General features: G+C 49.2%; 2 protein-coding genes across 25 annotated transcripts in view; both read left to right on the top strand.

Moving 5' to 3' along the window:
* THRAP3 (thyroid hormone receptor associated protein 3) overlaps positions 1 to 2,882 on the top strand; it is a 106,576-nt gene extending 103,694 nt beyond the window's left edge. For all 8 annotated transcript variants that reach the window (XM_074011950.1, XM_045374478.2, XM_045374480.2 and 5 more), the window contains one exon: positions 1,328 to 2,882. In XM_074011950.1, coding sequence (XP_073868051.1) covers positions 1,328 to 1,549 — 222 coding nt within the window. In that variant the 3' untranslated portion in view covers positions 1,550 to 2,882. The remainder of the gene's footprint in view (positions 1 to 1,327) is intronic.
* A 1,012-nt stretch (positions 2,883 to 3,894) lies between these two features.
* The window catches only part of SH3D21 (SH3 domain containing 21), a 29,674-nt gene continuing 17,201 nt past the window's right edge, over positions 3,895 to 16,367 (top strand). For 7 of the 17 annotated variants that reach the window (XR_012422516.1, XR_001486061.4, XR_006692969.3 and 4 more), the window contains exons 1-10: positions 3,895 to 3,951; positions 4,126 to 4,283; positions 4,370 to 4,433; positions 4,695 to 4,813; positions 5,041 to 5,131; positions 5,286 to 5,341; positions 5,434 to 5,479; positions 5,623 to 5,723; positions 5,902 to 5,988; positions 7,076 to 7,118. Coding sequence is in view for 12 of the 17 variants with exons in the window: in XM_074012048.1 (XP_073868149.1) it covers positions 3,948 to 3,951; positions 4,126 to 4,283; positions 4,370 to 4,433; positions 4,695 to 4,813; positions 5,041 to 5,131; positions 5,286 to 5,341; positions 5,434 to 5,479; positions 5,623 to 5,723; positions 5,902 to 5,988; positions 7,076 to 7,118 (769 nt within the window). In the remaining 5 variants the exon portion in view is untranslated. Of the gene's footprint in view, positions 3,952 to 4,121; positions 4,284 to 4,369; positions 4,434 to 4,639; positions 4,814 to 5,040; positions 5,132 to 5,285; positions 5,342 to 5,433; positions 5,480 to 5,622; positions 5,724 to 5,901; positions 5,989 to 7,075; positions 7,119 to 16,367 lie in introns of those variants that run through there. The other 10 variants (XM_074012057.1, XM_074012062.1, XM_074012063.1 and 7 more) reach the window with 6 other exon arrangements.

Below are 16,367 nucleotides of genomic sequence, written 5' to 3'. Positions count from 1 at the left end.
TTTGAACTTATCTCTAGGGAATTGTAGTTGGATGGGCCCAGGTTGGGTGCTGGAGTGGGACTGCTGTAGGGGAAGGATTAAAGGCCATCTCCCTTGCCCCATCTGCCACCTGAGAGAGTATTGCCAGCCTGATTCATTTAGTGTGAACAAGCAGCCGTGGTCAGAAGAAGCTGACACTTCTGCTGAGCTGAGCTCCAAGAGCCTAAGACCCAAGCTTGTGTGGGGGGTGGTTTAGGTTCTGAAGTCTTGGGGCTGATAAGGTAATGACTGCTGGTTTTCAAAATGTTTTCTCATTCATTGTTTGATTGGATCCCTCCTTCTGTCTCATGAGATTGTCAGAGCAAGGATTGTTTGAAATGTAGGTTAATCCTTCCCTTGAACTAAGTGAAAAAGAAAAAAAAAATGAAATGTAGGTTAAGTGTTCTTCCTACTTTGTCACACTGCCTCCTTGCATAAAACAGGGGAGATACAAAATGAGAGTGGAGTTGGAGGGTCAGGAAGAGCCCCAGCCCCAGCATTGGATTCTGAGCATTTGGAGTGCAGTGACACTATCTCGGCTCACTGCAGCCTCTGCCTCCTGGGTTCAAGCGGTTCTCCTGCCTCAAGCCTCCCGAATAGCTGGAACTACAGGCACACACCCCCATGCCTGGCTTTTTTTTTTTTTTTAATATTTTAATAGAGACAGGGGTTTCACCGTGTTGCCCAGGCTGGTCTCGAACTCCTGAGCTCAGGCAATCCGCTCGCCTCGGCCTCCCAGAGTGCTAGGATTATAGGCATGAGCCACTGCACCCAGCCGCATTGCCTCCTTTCTTAACTGCTTAGCAACCCAGTTCACATGGAGTTTCACGTTTTGGTGTGATTGGCTTTCTCAGACCCATCCTTTGAGAGAGGATATACTAAATCATATGGAGTTGCTTAAAGTTCCTAAGCTTTTTCCTCGTTTGCAGAGTGGGAGGTGATAGGATAGATATGAGGATTAAATGAGATAGTATATAAATGTCTTACTTCAGTGCTCAGTGACTTTTTTATTTTCCTTAAACTATGAAGGGTTCATGCTCAGTGAATCATCATCATCATCATCCTCATCATTATTACAATGCTCAAGCTGTTACCTTAAAATTTCTAAATCACTCAACTGATATTCTTGTGGATCTGAACCACTGGCATTTTTGGAGCAGGGGACAGGGAGAAGTGCAGAAAAGGAGCAAAAGGCTGGGTTTAGGGCACAGGTTCTTTTGGGAAAGGCACATTTGGGTGGGTGCAGAGGAGAGAGCTCTGGCCACATCTTATTCACTCTGGCACTGATGGCAATTTTCTTTCCCCTCAGCATGATGACCGTGAAGGAGAAGGCAGTGACAAGTGGGTGAGCCGGGGCCGGGGCCGAGGAGCCTTTCCTCGGGGTCGGGGCCGGTTCATGTTCCGGAAATCAAGTACCAGCCCCAAGTGGGCCCATGACAAGTTCAGTGGGGAGGAAGGGGAGATTGAAGACGACGAGAGTGGGACAGAGAACCGAGAAGAGAAGGACAATATACAGCCCACAGCCGAGTAGGGGCCACCATTGACGGGATTCCTGCCCAGGGGAGAGAGGCACTGGGAAGATGGCTGGCTTAACAGAGGAACCTCAAGAAGATTGCGTAAATCCTACCCCCACCCCCCACCAGCCGTGCAGATTGTACTACCACAAAAGGCATCCCTGGCACTGTCTCCCACTGGACAGAGGAGGCTGGCCGTGGAGCCCGGGGGTCAGGCCCAGTTCTTGAGCAGAACACAACGCATTGGGCTTTCGCTGTTTTTCTCATTTGTTGTTGGTGTGTGGGGGTGGGGGCAGGGGTAGGGCGGGAGAGCGATGCTTGGATTTTTGTTTCCTATTAGAAACCAACAGTTTTGTTCTAATTTCTTTTCATTTGGAGCTAAGAGGACTAATTCGATGATTTTCAATCTCTTCTCCCCTGTCCTGATTTTAAAAGCCCTTCTTTTTTTTTTTTCTTTTTTCTTTTTTTAGGCATATGTAGTAATATTAGAAACATTTAATTTGGGAAACTTTGATTCTTGAAAGAGAAAACAAAGCATGTGAATAAACTTTGAAGTGTTCACCTCAGTTTGGGACCAAACTGCTTGGATCTTTGTAAAAACCGGTTTTGTATGTCAAGGAGGAGTTTAAGGCCTTTCCGACCACCTTGTGTTCCCCTTTTCTGCGCAGCCATGTATCACGTGGAGTTGCTCCTAACCACACCTCACGTGCCCCTGAGCCCTATTTCCTGATTTCTTCTGGGCTGGACTTCCCTATTCTCCACCAGCAGCTCCAGTATCCCAAACTTTCTAGTCCTGCTGATCCTCCCAGCAACGGGGTGGAAACTGGAGGGCAGTGTCTGGTCTGTTTTCTAAGAAACTTATGAATTCTATTATCTTTACAAATATGAGAAAAATTTTTCAATATTTTTTATTAATCTTTTTATAAAATGAAAAGAAACTCCTGTGATCGATTAAGGAAGGTGGTTATGGCTGGGTGGTTCATGGGGTTTTTTTGGTTTTTTTTTTTTCTTTCTTGTCTTTAACCTTAAGCTGTTTAAGTTGAAGCATTCTCAGATGTTTGGGGGGAAACATCCTCTTAAAATGGGTCCTTGTGCTTGCCTTCTGGGGAGGCGGTCCTGAGCAGGTGAATCATAAGGCATTTATGCATATGTTATATGCGGACTGCACCCACCTCTCCCCCCAGCCTTTGCCTCTTGGGTTGTTGTGCTGCTTTCCCCTTACTTTGCTACATTTCTATAGTTAAGTTGGTTTTACTTGAATGATTCATGTTTAGGGGGAAAATGAAAATCTCCCTTAAAATTTGTTTCAACTCCTCCTGCAAATAAAATAAATGAAGTGGCAGATGTAAACGGGCTTTGTTCATTGTCACCCTGAGTGTGTGTGTGTGTGTGTGTTGAGGGTGGTAGATAACTTCTCACAACAGTTTCAGAAAACCTGAAAGACAAAGGGCCTGTGGGGCCTTGCGCAGGCTGCTGAAGTCCCAGACAGACACAGTCGTTCCTGGGAGGAGCATTGTGTACCTTGGACACCCCAGGAGAAACAGATTTTTTCCGCTAGTGTCATAGGCAAGGACTTTGGCTTCCTCCGTGGTGGTGGGGCAGGGGTCAAGGGATGTGGTTAGTAGGCTCAGCCTTCTACCTGAAAGAGCCTATCCCACATGGACTGGCCATAGGTGGGCCCTAACATTCAGACTCCTGCCGGCTGGGGGCTCAACTGTGAGCAGAAACCTTGGAAGCTCGTAAAGTTCATTCTCCCTGCCTAACTCCCAGGGAGAACCTGGAGGTGTTTTCTGAAACCAAACCAAACCAGACCTCTGGCCCCAAAGCAGGGGTCTTTGCTGTCTCCTATATGGGGGTAGAGGGTGGGTACGCGGCCAGAGAGGAGTACGCCTTGCAAGAAAGACTGGAAGTGTCCACTCAAAAGTTATTGCTGGTACAAGGGCAGCCACTTCGTTCACTCAAGCCCGGTTTAGAGCTGTTGCTACCTGCTGGGGGACCCCACCCTGGTATGTGCCTCTCCCCACCTTTTCCCCTGGAGCCAAAAGCTTGTGAGGTGGGGGAGGGTGGGCCTGGGAAGGCTCTGTGCAAATTGTAGCTGGGAGCCTCCGGGCAAAAGCTGAGCGAAAGGGAGAGGCGGCTGGCCTAAAATTTAGGTAGGCGGGAAAAGCCTGTGACGGAGCTGTAACCGCTGCACAGGCCAGAGACCCTAGAGTCCTCCTCACCCCGGGGTTGGGGGCTGAACCTGCTGAGCCGGGCCGCCCCCTCTCCACACCCACTCCCAGCACCTGGCCCGACCTATCGGCTGGCGGTTACGCCTCCTTTACCATACTGTCTTGCCTCCGGTCGCGCCCTGCGCGGGCCCAGTACTCGGCCGTCAGCGGGAGCTGCCAGGCTCTGGAGGGCGCCCCGGAAACCATGGGTAAGTGCGGAGGCTTTGAGGTGGCCTCTCTCTGCAACCGTGGACATGGCAAGAGCCCACACCACCCCCCGGCCCCCGCTGCCCTCTACGGTGTCTGGGGACACGCCCGCCCTGGCCAGGCTGCCCCGCCTGGGTCTTTCTGAGCCGCGCGCCGGCCCCGTCTTCCGCCCGCAGAGGTCCTCGTCCTGGCCGGATACCGCGCGCAGAAGGAGGACGAGCTGAGTCTGGCGCCCGGGGACGTGGTCCGGCAGGTGCGCTGGGTGCCCGCGCGGGGCTGGCTTCGCGGAGAACTGGGGGGCCGCTATGGCCTCTTCCCAGAGCGCCTGGTGCAGGTGAGGCCGAGCCAGGGGCGGGCTGTGGGGTCTCAGCGCGCGCCCCGCGGGAGCTGAAAGCGCCTTCCCCGTGCCCTGATTCCCAGGAGATCCCAGAGACCCTGCGGGGTTCCAGAGAGGCGCGGAGACCGCGCTGTGCGCGCCGCCGAGGTGAGCGCAAGGTCCGGGACGGGGTCCGGTGGGCGGGCGCGCAGAGTCAGTGCGACCCCGGCGCCTCTAACTCTTGGTGACGGGCACGGCTCTGGGCGGGGCCCCGGGTCCGCTCTGCGGCCTGTGATTGGTTCTCGAGTACAATGCTCCGCCCTGGGGCGGGGCTGGAGGTACCAAAGGCTACGTGCGCGCCTCGCGCTACCCCCAGCTCCTTGTACTGGGGCGTCCGGCTCGAGCTGCGGTGCGCTTGTCCGGTGCTAGGTCATCCTGCCAAATACCCGGGGCCCCAAAGATGGTGCAAAGTGAACTTCAACTACAGCCCAGAGCAGGCGGACGAGCTGAAGCTGCAAGCTGGGGAGATCGTGGAAATGATAAAGGAGGTGAGGGGTGAGGTGATGGGACCGTTAGGGGAAAGATGATGGAACACGCCTCCCAAGTGAGTGGGGTGGGAAGTGAGGGTGTGGACAGTGGGAATGGCAACGGCGCAGATATGGGGAAGCACGGGATAGAGGGAGGAAGGGGCGCTTGGGCAGAACCAAGGGTGGAAGATTATCCTAGGGATCCTTGGGGCAGAACCAGATGCCCCTGCGTCCTACCCCCTCCCCAGATTGAGGACGGCTGGTGGCTGGGGAAGAAGAACGGGCAGCTGGGAGCCTTCCCATCCAACTTTGTGGAATTGCTGGACAGTGGGCCCCCAAGTGAGACCTCGACCCTGTGACTCGCAATCTCCAATGACCCTCCCAGTGGCATGAGCCTGTGATTCACATATCCTGACCCTGTGACCCCTTTGACCCTCTCCCATGACCTAACCTGTGAATTAGCACCCTCCGTAACCTCACTGTCCCTCACCAGGCTTTGGTAACCCAGACATGCCTTCAGTCAGCCCTGGTCCCCAGCGGCCTCCCAAGGTAACTTGGCTCAGAGTGGGCACAGAGGTGGTGAGTTCCTCTTGGGGTGGTTGGAGGCTCATCTGGTTCCTCCCTGCCCCTTCCCCCACTAGCTGAGCAGCCTGGCCTATGACAGCCCTCCAGACTACCTGCAGACAGGTGAGCACCCATCCAAAGGGTCCCCCACCCCCTCAGCCACTCCCAAGGTTGTGACTTGGGGCCAGCTGGGCTGATGGAGGCGGGGGCTGCTGATGAATGGGGGAGGCTTGGCTTCAGAGGACAGTGGACTGACCTCTTCCCAGTCTCCCACCCTGAGGCCTACAGGGTCCTGTTTGACTACCAGCCTGAGGCCCCAGACGAGTTGACGCTGCGGAGGGGGGACGTGGTGAAAGTACTCAGCAAGGTGTGAGAGGAACAGGGTGGGGGGGCCCAAGGAAGTGGGTGTTGAGAAAGGGTAGACCTGCACATGTACCCCCGAATCTAAAATAAATGTTGAAATTACATCTATAAGAAGGAGTGGGACCCCGGAAAGGACCTTGGGGGACCTGGCTCACCTCCCCACCGGCGTGTTTCTTTCCCAGACCACAGAGGATAAGGGCTGGTGGGAAGGAGAATGTCAAGGACGAAGAGGAGTTTTTCCAGACAACTTCGTACTCCCACCACCGCCAGTGAGTACAGAGCCAAGACACTCAGGTGGTGGGGGCAGGCTATTTTGGACAAAGGTGGGGATCATGGCACTCTCCGGACCTAACTGAAGGGTCACTAAATGAGGGTGGACCTAGACATGTGGCAGCTCCTTTTGGAATATAATACCAGTTGAGTATCCCTTATCCAAAAGGTTCGGGACCAGAAGTGTTTCGGATTTGGGAATTTTTGCATATACATGAGATAGTTGCCGGGCGCGGTGGCTCACACCTGTAATCCCAGCACTTCTGGGAGGCCGAGGCAGGTGGATCACGAGGTCAGGAGTTCAAGACTAGCCTGGCCAACGTGGTGAAACCCCGTCTCTACTAAAAATACAAAAATCAGCTGGGCGTGGTGGCACTCATGTAATCCCAGCTACTCAGGAGGCGGAGGTTGCAGTGAGCCCAGATTGTGCCATTGCACTCCAGCCTAGGCAACAAGAGCAAGACTCCATCTCAACAAAAAAAAAAAAAAAAAAAAAAAAAAAGAGCTTGGGAATGGGACCTGTACACGACCTAAACACGAAATTCATTTATGTTGCATATACACCTTAAACCATAGCCTGAAGGTGATTTTATGCAATATTTTTAATAATTTTGTGCATGAAACAAAATTTTGATGACACCTGTAACATGAGTTAGGTCGGGTATGGAATTTTCCACTTAAGGCGTTATATTGGCACTCAAAAAGTTTCAGATTTTGGAGCATTTTCGAATTTTTTTTTTTTTTTTTTTGAGACAGAGTCTCGCTCTGTTGCCCAGACTGGAGTGCAGCAGCAGGATCGACGCTCACTGCAACCTCCCAGGTTGAAGCGACTCTCCTGCCTCAGCCTCAGAGTAGCTGGGATTACACGTGCATGCCACCACATCTGGCTAATTTTTGTATTTTTAGTAGAGACGGGATTTTGCCATGTTGACCAGACTGGTCTTGAACTTCTGTCCTCAAGTGATCCACCCACCTTGGCCTCCCAAAATGCTGGGATTATAGGTGTGAGCCACTGTGCCTGGCCTGCATTTTGGATTTCTGATTTTTAGATTAGGGATGCTCACCCTTTACTTCTTTTCTGCATAGATCAAGAAGCTGGTCCCACGGAAAGTGGTATCTCGGCAATCAGGTGAGTGCCCAGGGAACCCAGGATTGGGGGGTGTTCTCTGGGAGACCCACTGGTCCAGTTGCTTATAAACACCCACAGCACCCCAGTGGTCCAGTATGCCCCTATAGGAGTCCCCTCACCTGTGGGCCAAGAGCTGGGTAGGAATGTATGTGAATCAATGTGTGGGTCAGTTTGTGTGTGTGTTAATATGTTAGTGTTTCTCTGTGTGTCTTGAGAATGTGGCTCTTGGTGGGTATAGATTTGTTTTATTTTGTAAGGAAACATATGAATCTGTCTCTTCATATATAAGACTGTATATGTTCACATGTCTTATCTGTCAGTGAATAGCTCTGTCCGTGAGTCTGTAGAATGTCTTTTTATTTATCTTTTTTTATTTATTTTTTTGAGACGGAGTCTCGCTCTGTTGCCCAGGCTGGAGTGCAGTGGCGTGATCTCGGCTCACTGCAAGCTCTGCCTCCTGGGTTCACACCATTCTCCTGCCTCAGCCTTCCAAGTAGCTGGGACTACAGGCGCCTGCCACCACACCCAGCTAATTTTTTGTATTTTTAATAGAAACGAGATTTCACCATGTTAGCCAGGATGGTCTCGATCTCCTGACCTCGTGATCCACCCGCCTCAGCCTCCCAAAGTGCTGGGACTACAGGCGTGAGCCACCGCACCCAGCCTTACTTATCTTTTAATGTAATATTTGACACATGTCAAAAGTATATGTAACACATATGTTATACAATTTAACACCCACTGGCAAGGCACAGTGGTTCACGCCTGTAATCCCAGCACTTTGGGAGGCCAAGGCAAGTGGATCACCTGAGGTTAGGAGTTCAAGACCAGCCTGGCCAACATGGCAAAACCTTGTCTCTACTAAAAATATAAAAATTAGCCAGGCGTGGTGGGCATCCCTGTAATCCCAGGCTGGAGTGCAGTGGTGTAATCCCAGCTCACTGCCCTCTGCCTCCCAGGTTCAAGTGATTCTCCTGTCTTAGCCTCCTGAGTAGTGTGCACCACCATGCCCAGCTAATTTTGTATTTTTAGTAGAGATGGGATTTCACTATGTTAGCCAGTCTGGTCTTCGAGACCAGGGCACAGTGGCTCATGCCTGTAATCCCAGCACTTGGAGAGGCTGAGTGAGGTGGATCACCAGGTCGGGAGTTTGAGACCAGCCTGAATAACATGGTGAAACCCCATCTCTACTAAAAATACAAAAATTAGCCAGGTATGGTGGCGGGCACCTGTAATCCCAGCTTCTTGGGAGGCTGAGGCGTGAGAATCGCTTGAACCCAGGAGATGGAGGTTGCAGTGAGCCTAGATGGCACCACTGCACTTCAGCCTGGGAAACAGAGTGAGACTCTGTCTCAAAAAAAAAAAAAAAAGAAAAAGAAAAAGAAATCATTTCCTGCTCCAAGTTTAGAAGGATAATCATCTATATTAAAACTTTTAAAATGTTGCTATTCATATTAGTGCTTTTATTCATGTAGTAATAATTTTAATGAGTGATACAATTATACCTTTTTCCCTATGGACAATGAGTTGTTCCAGCATCATTTATTATTTTCTACATGTGAGTTTTATACAATTTTGGGGTTTCTTTTTTCTTTTCGAGAAAGGGTCATTGGGTCTTTGTTACCCTGGTTGGAGTGCAGTGGCAATTGTAGCTCATTGCAGCTTCCACCTCCTGGGCTTAAGCGATTCTTCCACCTCAGCCTCTCTTGTAGCTGGGACTACAGGCACAAGCTACCATGTGCAGCTAATCTTTTAATCTTTTTGTAGAGACAGGGTCTCACTGTGTTGCCCAGGCTGGTCTTGAACTCCTGGGCTCAAGCAATTCTCCTGTTTTGGCCTCCCAAAGTGCTGGGATTAGAGGCGTGAGCCACAGTGCCTGGCTTAGTTTTATACATAAAACTATAATCTATAATTTTTTTTTTTTTTTTTTTTTTTGAGGCAGAGTCTCGCTCTGTCGCCCAGGTTGGAGTGCAGTGGCGCGATCTCGGCTCACTGCAACTTCCGCCTCCCAGGTTCATGCCATTCTCCTGCCTCAGCCTCCCAACTTGCTGGGACTACAGGCGCCCACTACCATGCCTGGCTAATTTTTTGTATTTTTAGTAGAGATGGGGTTTCACCATGTTAGCCAGGATGGTCTTGATCTTCTGACCTCATGATCTGTCTGCCTCGGCCTCCCAAAGTGCTGGGATTACAGGCGTGAGCCACTGCACCCGGCCATAAAACTAGAATTTTTCATGAGGTTTATTCCCAGATATTCTTAGGTATCTCAGAGTTTTTAATGTGTCTTTAAAAAAACAGACATTCTTCTGTTTATTGCAGGAATACAGAAATGCATTGATTTTTGTATATTGTTTTTATAGCCAGCCATGGTGCTAAACTCTGATTATTTCTAGTAATTCATTTGTAGATTCTTATAAGTTTCCTATGAAGACAGACATGTCATTTGTGAATAATTTTTGTTTCATTCTCTTCATTCCTGCCTTTTAATTTCATTTTATTAATTTATTATAGCAATTAGGATCTCTCATATGATGTTAAATAGAAATAGTGATGGTGAACATCATCGTCATGTTCCTGATTTTGAATCTAGTTTTCGTTTTTCTTCTTTTTTCTTTCTTTTGAGACAGCGTCTTGTTCTGTTGCCCAGGCTGGAGTGCAGTGGTGCAATCTCAGCTCACTGCAACCTCCACCTCCCGGGTTCAAGCAATTCTCCTGCCTCAGCCTCCCAAGAAGCTGAGATTACAGGTGTGCACCACCATACCTGGCTAGTTTTTGTATTTTTAGTAGAGACGGGGTTTCACTATGTTGGTCAGGCTGGTCTCGAACTCCTGACCTCATGATCCGCCTGCCTCAGCCTCCCAAAGTGCTGGGATTACCGGCGTGAGCCACTGCGCCCTGGTCTCGAAGACCAGACTGGCTAACATAGTGAAACTCCATCTCTAATAAAAATATAAAATTAGCTGGGCATGGTGGTGCACACTACTTGGGAGGCTAAGACAGGAGAATCACTTGATTCTGTCACAGCCTCCCAAATAGCTGGGACTACGGGTGTGCACCACCACATCCGGCTAAATTTTTTTGTATTTTTAGTAGAGATAGGGTTTCACCATGTTGGCAAAGCTGGTCTCAAACTCCTGACCTTGTGGTCTGCCTGGCTCGGCCTCCCAGAATGCTGGGATTACAGGTGTGAGCCACTATGCCTGGTCTATCTGGTGGATCTTATATAAGATGGGAATCGGCTGGGCATGGTGGCTCATACCTGTAATCCCAGCACTTTGGGAGGCTGAGGCGGGCAGATCATGAGGTCAGGAGATCGAGGCCATCTTGGCTAACACAGTGAAACCCCGTCTGTACTCAAAATACAAAAAAATAGCCAGGTGTGGTGGCACATGCCTGTAGTCCCAGCTACTCAGGAGGCTGAGACAGGAGAATCGCTTGAACCCAGGAGGCAGAGGTTGCAGTGAGCCGAGATCGCGCCACTGCACTCCAGCCTGGGTGACAGAGCGAGGCTCTGTCTCTAAATAAATAAATAAGATGGGAATCATCTTTCCTTGCAAGCTGGTAAAACTTGTCTGTAAATTCATCTTGCCATATTTTTTTCATTATGGGATTATTTTAAACAACTTCTTCAATTTCTTTAATAGTTAAACAAAAGTCAGGGTAAAATTCTTCAATCAGTTGTGGAGTTACATGTTTTTAATTGTATATTTTATGTAAGTTTTCTAATTATTTGCATAAAGTTGTTCATAGTATACTCTTTTATTTTGGAGAGATAGGGTCTTGCTCTGTTGCCTAGGCTGGAGTGTGGTGGCACAATTGGAGCTCGCAGCAGCCTCAGACCTCAAGTGATCCTCCCACTGCAGCCTCCCGAGTAGCTAGGACTATAGGTGTGCACCACCACACCTGGCTAGTTTTTAAGTTCATCGTAGAGAAAAGGTCTTGCTATGTTGCCCAGGCTGATCTGGAATTCCTATGCTCAAGTGATCCTCCTGCTTTGGCCTCCCAAAATACTGGGATTACAGTTGTGAGGCACTTCACTCAGCTCTTTCTATTATCTTTTTAATGAAAACTGTCCTGGTGGGTATGAAGTGGTATCTCATTATGGGTTTGATTTGCATTTCTCTGATGGCTAATAATGCTGAGCATATTTTCATGTGCTTATTTCTTTTGGAGAAATGTCTGTTTGGATCCTTTGCCTATTTAAAAAATTGGATTATTTGTCTTTTTTTGCTATTGAGTTAGAAGAGTTCTCTATATATTCTAGATAGAAGTCCCTAATCACATATATGCATATATGGTTTGCAATATTTTCTCCCATTCTCCCTTTTTTTTTTTTTTAAGTCTTGCTCTGTTGCCCAAGCTGGAATACAGTGGCATAATCTCAGCTCACTGCAACCTCCCCCTCCCGGGTTCAAGCGATTTTCCTGGGTCAGCCTCCCAAGTAGCTGGGATGACAGGTGTGCACCACCACACCTGGCTAATTTTTGTATTTTTAGTAGAGACGGGGTTTCACCATGTTGCCCAAGTGGTCTTGAACTCCTGACCTTGTAATCCATCCACCTCATCCTCCCAAAGTTTTTCTCTTTCTTTAGGTTGTCTTTTCACTTCTTGATGGTGTCCCTTGATGTACAAAAGTTTTACATTTTGATGAAGTCCCATTTATCTAATTTTTTGGTTGGCTGTGCTTTTGAACCAATGTCAGATCCCAAGATTACACTCCAAATTGAGATGCCTTCAACTTAGCCAGTGAAGCTGCTGATCCTCAATTTGCCCTACCCCGCAGAACATCCATGTGGACCAAGCTGAGGGGCCGGGGATGAAAGCAGCCCTAGGCAAGAACATTATCAAGCATACAAAATGCTCTGCAAATTACCCCAGCACTTTGAGAGGCTGAGGCGGGCACATTGCTTGAGGTCACGAGTTTGAGAACAGCCTGGCCGACGTGGTGAAACCCTGTCTCTACCAAAAAATACAAAAATTAGCAGGGCGTGGTGGCAGGCGCCTGTCATCCCAACTATCTGGGAGGCTAAGGCATGAGAATCGCTTGAACCTGTGAGGTGGAGGTTGTAGTGAGCCGAGATCGCGCCACTGCCCTCCAGCCTGGGTGACAGAGCGAGACTGTCTCAAAAAAAAAAAAAAAAAAATCCTTCGCAAATTATCTCATGCCTTTGGATAATTTCCAGAGCATTGAAATGGTTGTTGGATTTTTTTTTTTTCTTTTTTTGGGGGTAGGGAAGGAGTCTCGCTCTGTCTCCCAGACTGGAGTGCAATGGCACAATCTCGGCTCACTGCAACCTCCACCTCCTGGGTTCAAGTGATTCTCCCCTGTTAGCCTCCTGAGTAGCTGGGATTACAGGCACCCACCATCATGCCCGGCTAATTTCTGTATTTTTGCAGAGAGGGGGTTTCACCATGTTGGCCAAACTGGTCTCGAACTCCTGACCTCAGGTGACCCACCCACTTCGGCCTCCCAAAGTGCTGGGATTACAGGTGTGAACCACTGCGCCCGGCCTGTTGGATCATTTTTGTCCAGCTTCATAGTTGCCTTGTGAGGAGAGGATTTGTCCACCACCTCATTCAGCCAGAGCCAAGCCCTGCTTCTGTCATTCCTCCCTCCTAACATTGCTCTCATTCTGTGCATTCCTTGTCTCACTGCACCTCTAGTTTATAAATTCTCTCTCTAGCCTTTTGGCTCTGTTTGCTCTGTAACCTGTACCGGCAACATAAGCAATATGCATATAAGTAAGTGGATTTATGTTGCATTTTTTTTTTTCAAGAATGCTATTTTTCATCTCTAGTATTTCCGTTTTCTATGTGGTAATTTTCCAAACCTGTGTGGTTATTCCTGATTGTCCTTTGTTCCATGCACATCCTGAATTTCTTCAAATATGTTATACATAGCTATTCAGTATTCTCTACCTGACGCTTCCAGTATCTGTTGTATGTTGCGTCTGCTGACTCCATTCTTGGTGACCTGCCCTCTGGCGTGTTTTGTGACCTTTGTTTATGAGCTGATAGCTGGATTTTAATCTGTGGGACTCTTGCAGGTCTTAGTAGAAGAAGACTTCTTCCAGCGAGAATTTGCTTTTATTTTTTGTTTTGTTTTTTTGAGATGAAGTCTTGCTCTGTCACCTGGGCTAGAGTGCAGTGATGTGATCTCAGTCACTGCAACCTCCTCCTTCCGGGTTCAAGCGATTCTCGTGCTTCAGCCTCCCTAGTAGCTGGGATTACAGGCATGTGCCACCATGCCCGGCTAATTTTTGTAGTTTTAGCAGAGATGAGGTTTCACCATTTTGGCCAGGTTGGTCTCGAACTCCTGACCTCAGGTGATCCACCTGCCTTGGCCCCACAAAGTGTTGGGATTACAGGCATGAGCCACCGTACCCGGCCGAGAATTTGCTTTTACTTCTGCCAGTGGCCAGAGAACACCACCCACCAGAAGCCGCTTCGGTCCTCCTGAAGAAAGGTGGCACTGCTGTGTGGTACTGAGCTCGGGGCCTGTGGTGAGCTGAGGAAGCAGAGCCCAGGGCCCTGGCTTCACACCACAGGGCCCAGGCTCAGTAGCCACAGAGCAGAGCTGCCCTCCCTCTGCCTTTCTGGCTTCAGTTCTCTCTCTTTTTTTCTTTATCTTTTTTTTTTTTTTTTTTTTTTTTTTTTTGAGACTAAGTTTTGCTCTTGTTACCCAGGCTGGAGTGCAATGGCATGATTTGGCTCACTGCAACCTCCACCTCCCAGGTTCAAGCGATTCTCCTGCCTCAGCCCCCCAAATAGCTGGAACTGCAGGCGCCCGCCACCACACCTGGCTAATTTTTGTATTTTTTAGTAGAGATGGGGTTTCACCATGTTGGTCAGGCTGATCTTGAACTCCTGACCTCAAGTTGATCCTCCCATCTCAGCCTCCCAAAGTGCTGGGATTATAGGCGTGAGCCACTGGGAGTGCTGGGATTACAGGTGTGAGCCACTGCACCTGGCCCAGTCCTCTCTTCTGTAGACCTCCTTTACCTTTTAACTCCAACAGTGCCTCAAAATTGTGTCCTCAGCAGGATATAATTGCTTTCTGATGGGAGCACCCTTCAGAGCATCTAATCAGCCATAACCATGTAAGAAGCAGAAGTCGGCCGGGCGCGGTGGCTCACGCCGGTAATCCCAGCACTTTGGGAGGCCGAGGCGGGCGGATCACGAGGTCAGGAGATCGAGACCATCCTGGCTAACATGGTGAAACCCCGTCTCTACTAAAAATACAAAAAACTAGCCGGGCGTGGTGGCGGGTGCCTGTAGTCCCAGCTACTCGGGAGGCTGAGGCAGGAGAATGGCGTGAACCCGGGAGGCGGAGCTTGCAGTGAGCCGAGATCGCGCCACTGCACTCCAGCCTGGGCGACACAGCGAGACTCCGTCTCAAAAAAAAAAAAAAAGAAAAAAAAGAAGCAGAAGTCAAAGTTAACATTTACTGAGCTTTGACCATCTGACTGCCAAACAGTCTTCTGGGCACCTCACATGTATTAAAAGTCACTCAGACCTCACAACCACCCTACAAAGGTGTGTGTTAGTTGTCCATGTTTTATAAATGAGGACACTGAGGCATAGATCACTTGGCAAGTTCCCACACAACTAGCAAGGAGTGGAGCTGAAATTCAGAGCCTGGTGTCTGGCTGTGGGATCCATGCCCCCACCGTCAGATTTGTGGATTTGTATACGTATCTGCGTGTGATTATATATAGGAGTTAACGTCAGCACTTGTGCACAAGCCAGAGTGGCTGTTTTTCTAAGGATCTGAATGTCACTGTGTGTAACTGCCTTCAGGCGATGCTCATGTCACCTTAGTGTGCCCTTCTCTGGCCACCCCATTTAAAATGGTTCCTTCCTCTGCCTAGTGTTTTTTTGTTTTGTTTTGTTTCTTTGAGACAGAGTTTTACTCTTGTCGCCCAGGCTGGAGTACAGTGGCGCGATCTTGGCTCACTACAACCTCTGCCCTCCTGGGTTCAAGCGATTTTCCTGCCTCAGCCGGAGTAGCTGAGATTACAGGTGCACGACACCATGCCTGGCTAATTTTTGTGTTTTTAGTAGAGACGGGGTTTCACCATGTTGACCAGGCTGGTCTTGAACTCCTGACCTCAAGTGATCTGCCCACCTTGGCCTCTCAAAGTGCCAGGATTACAGGTGTGGGCCACCGTGCCCAGCCCCTCTGCCTAGTCTTGTCAGTCACACTTAATAACTCTTTAACACACTATGTATTTTACTCCTTGTATTTATGTCTGCTTCCCCAATAGAACACGAGCTCAGTCTGGCTGCTGTGGGAAGAACACACTCTAGGTGGGGTGGGTACAGCCAAAACCCAGGTTGGAGGCTGTTGGAATGTCCAGGTGAAGGTGACGGTGACTTGATCTAGAGCACTTAGTGGTGGAGGTGGTGACAAGTGATGGAATTCAGGAAATACCTGGACAGTAGTGTGGACAGGATTTACTGATGGTTTGGATGTGCCTCACAAGGAAATAAAAGGAGTCATCTGTCATCCAAACAAGTGGGTAAATGGGCCACATGGGGACCGTGGGGAGAGGGGTAGATTCAAGGGTCATGGGTTTGGGAAGCAAGAGATTGGTTTGGGATATGCTAACAGTGTGATGCCCATCAGCTCTCCAAGTGTAAGTATTGAGAGGGAAGTCAGATATGAGTCTGGAGTCAGAGAGGAAGGAGCTAGAGATGAAAATTTGGGAATCATTGACTTATTGATAATTAAATCGATAAGACTGGGTGGTATCTCTAGAGAGTAAATGAGAGAGAAGATAAAGAATTCTGAGGGTGGGCTGGGCGCGATGGCTCACGCCTATAATCCCAGCACTTTGGGAGGCCGAGGTGGACGGATCACGAGGTCAGGAGATCGAAACCATCCTGGCCAACACGGTGAAACCCTGTCTCTATTAAATATGCAAAAAATTAGTTGGGTGTGGTGGCGGTCACCTGTAGTCCCAGCTACTCAGGAGGCTGAGGCAGGAGAATGGGGTGAACCCGGGAGGCAGAGCTTGCACTGAGCCAAGATCACGCCACTGCACTCCAGCCTGGACGACAGCGAGACTCCATCTCAAAAAAAAAAAAAAACCCACAAAAATTGACCAGGCGCAGTGTAATCACGCCTGTAATCCCTGCACTTTGGGAGACCGAGGCAGGCGGATCACGAGGTCAGGAGATCAAAACCATCCTGGCTAACACGGTGAAGCCCCATCTCTACTAAAAATACAAAAAGAAATTAGCCGG

Source organism: Macaca fascicularis, chromosome 1 (genome assembly GCF_037993035.2).
Source record: "Macaca fascicularis isolate 582-1 chromosome 1, T2T-MFA8v1.1".
Classification (NCBI taxonomy): Eukaryota; Metazoa; Chordata; class Mammalia; order Primates; family Cercopithecidae; genus Macaca; species Macaca fascicularis.
Note: the sequence above shows the minus strand (reverse complement) of the source record. Positions and strands in the feature narration are given on the sequence as shown.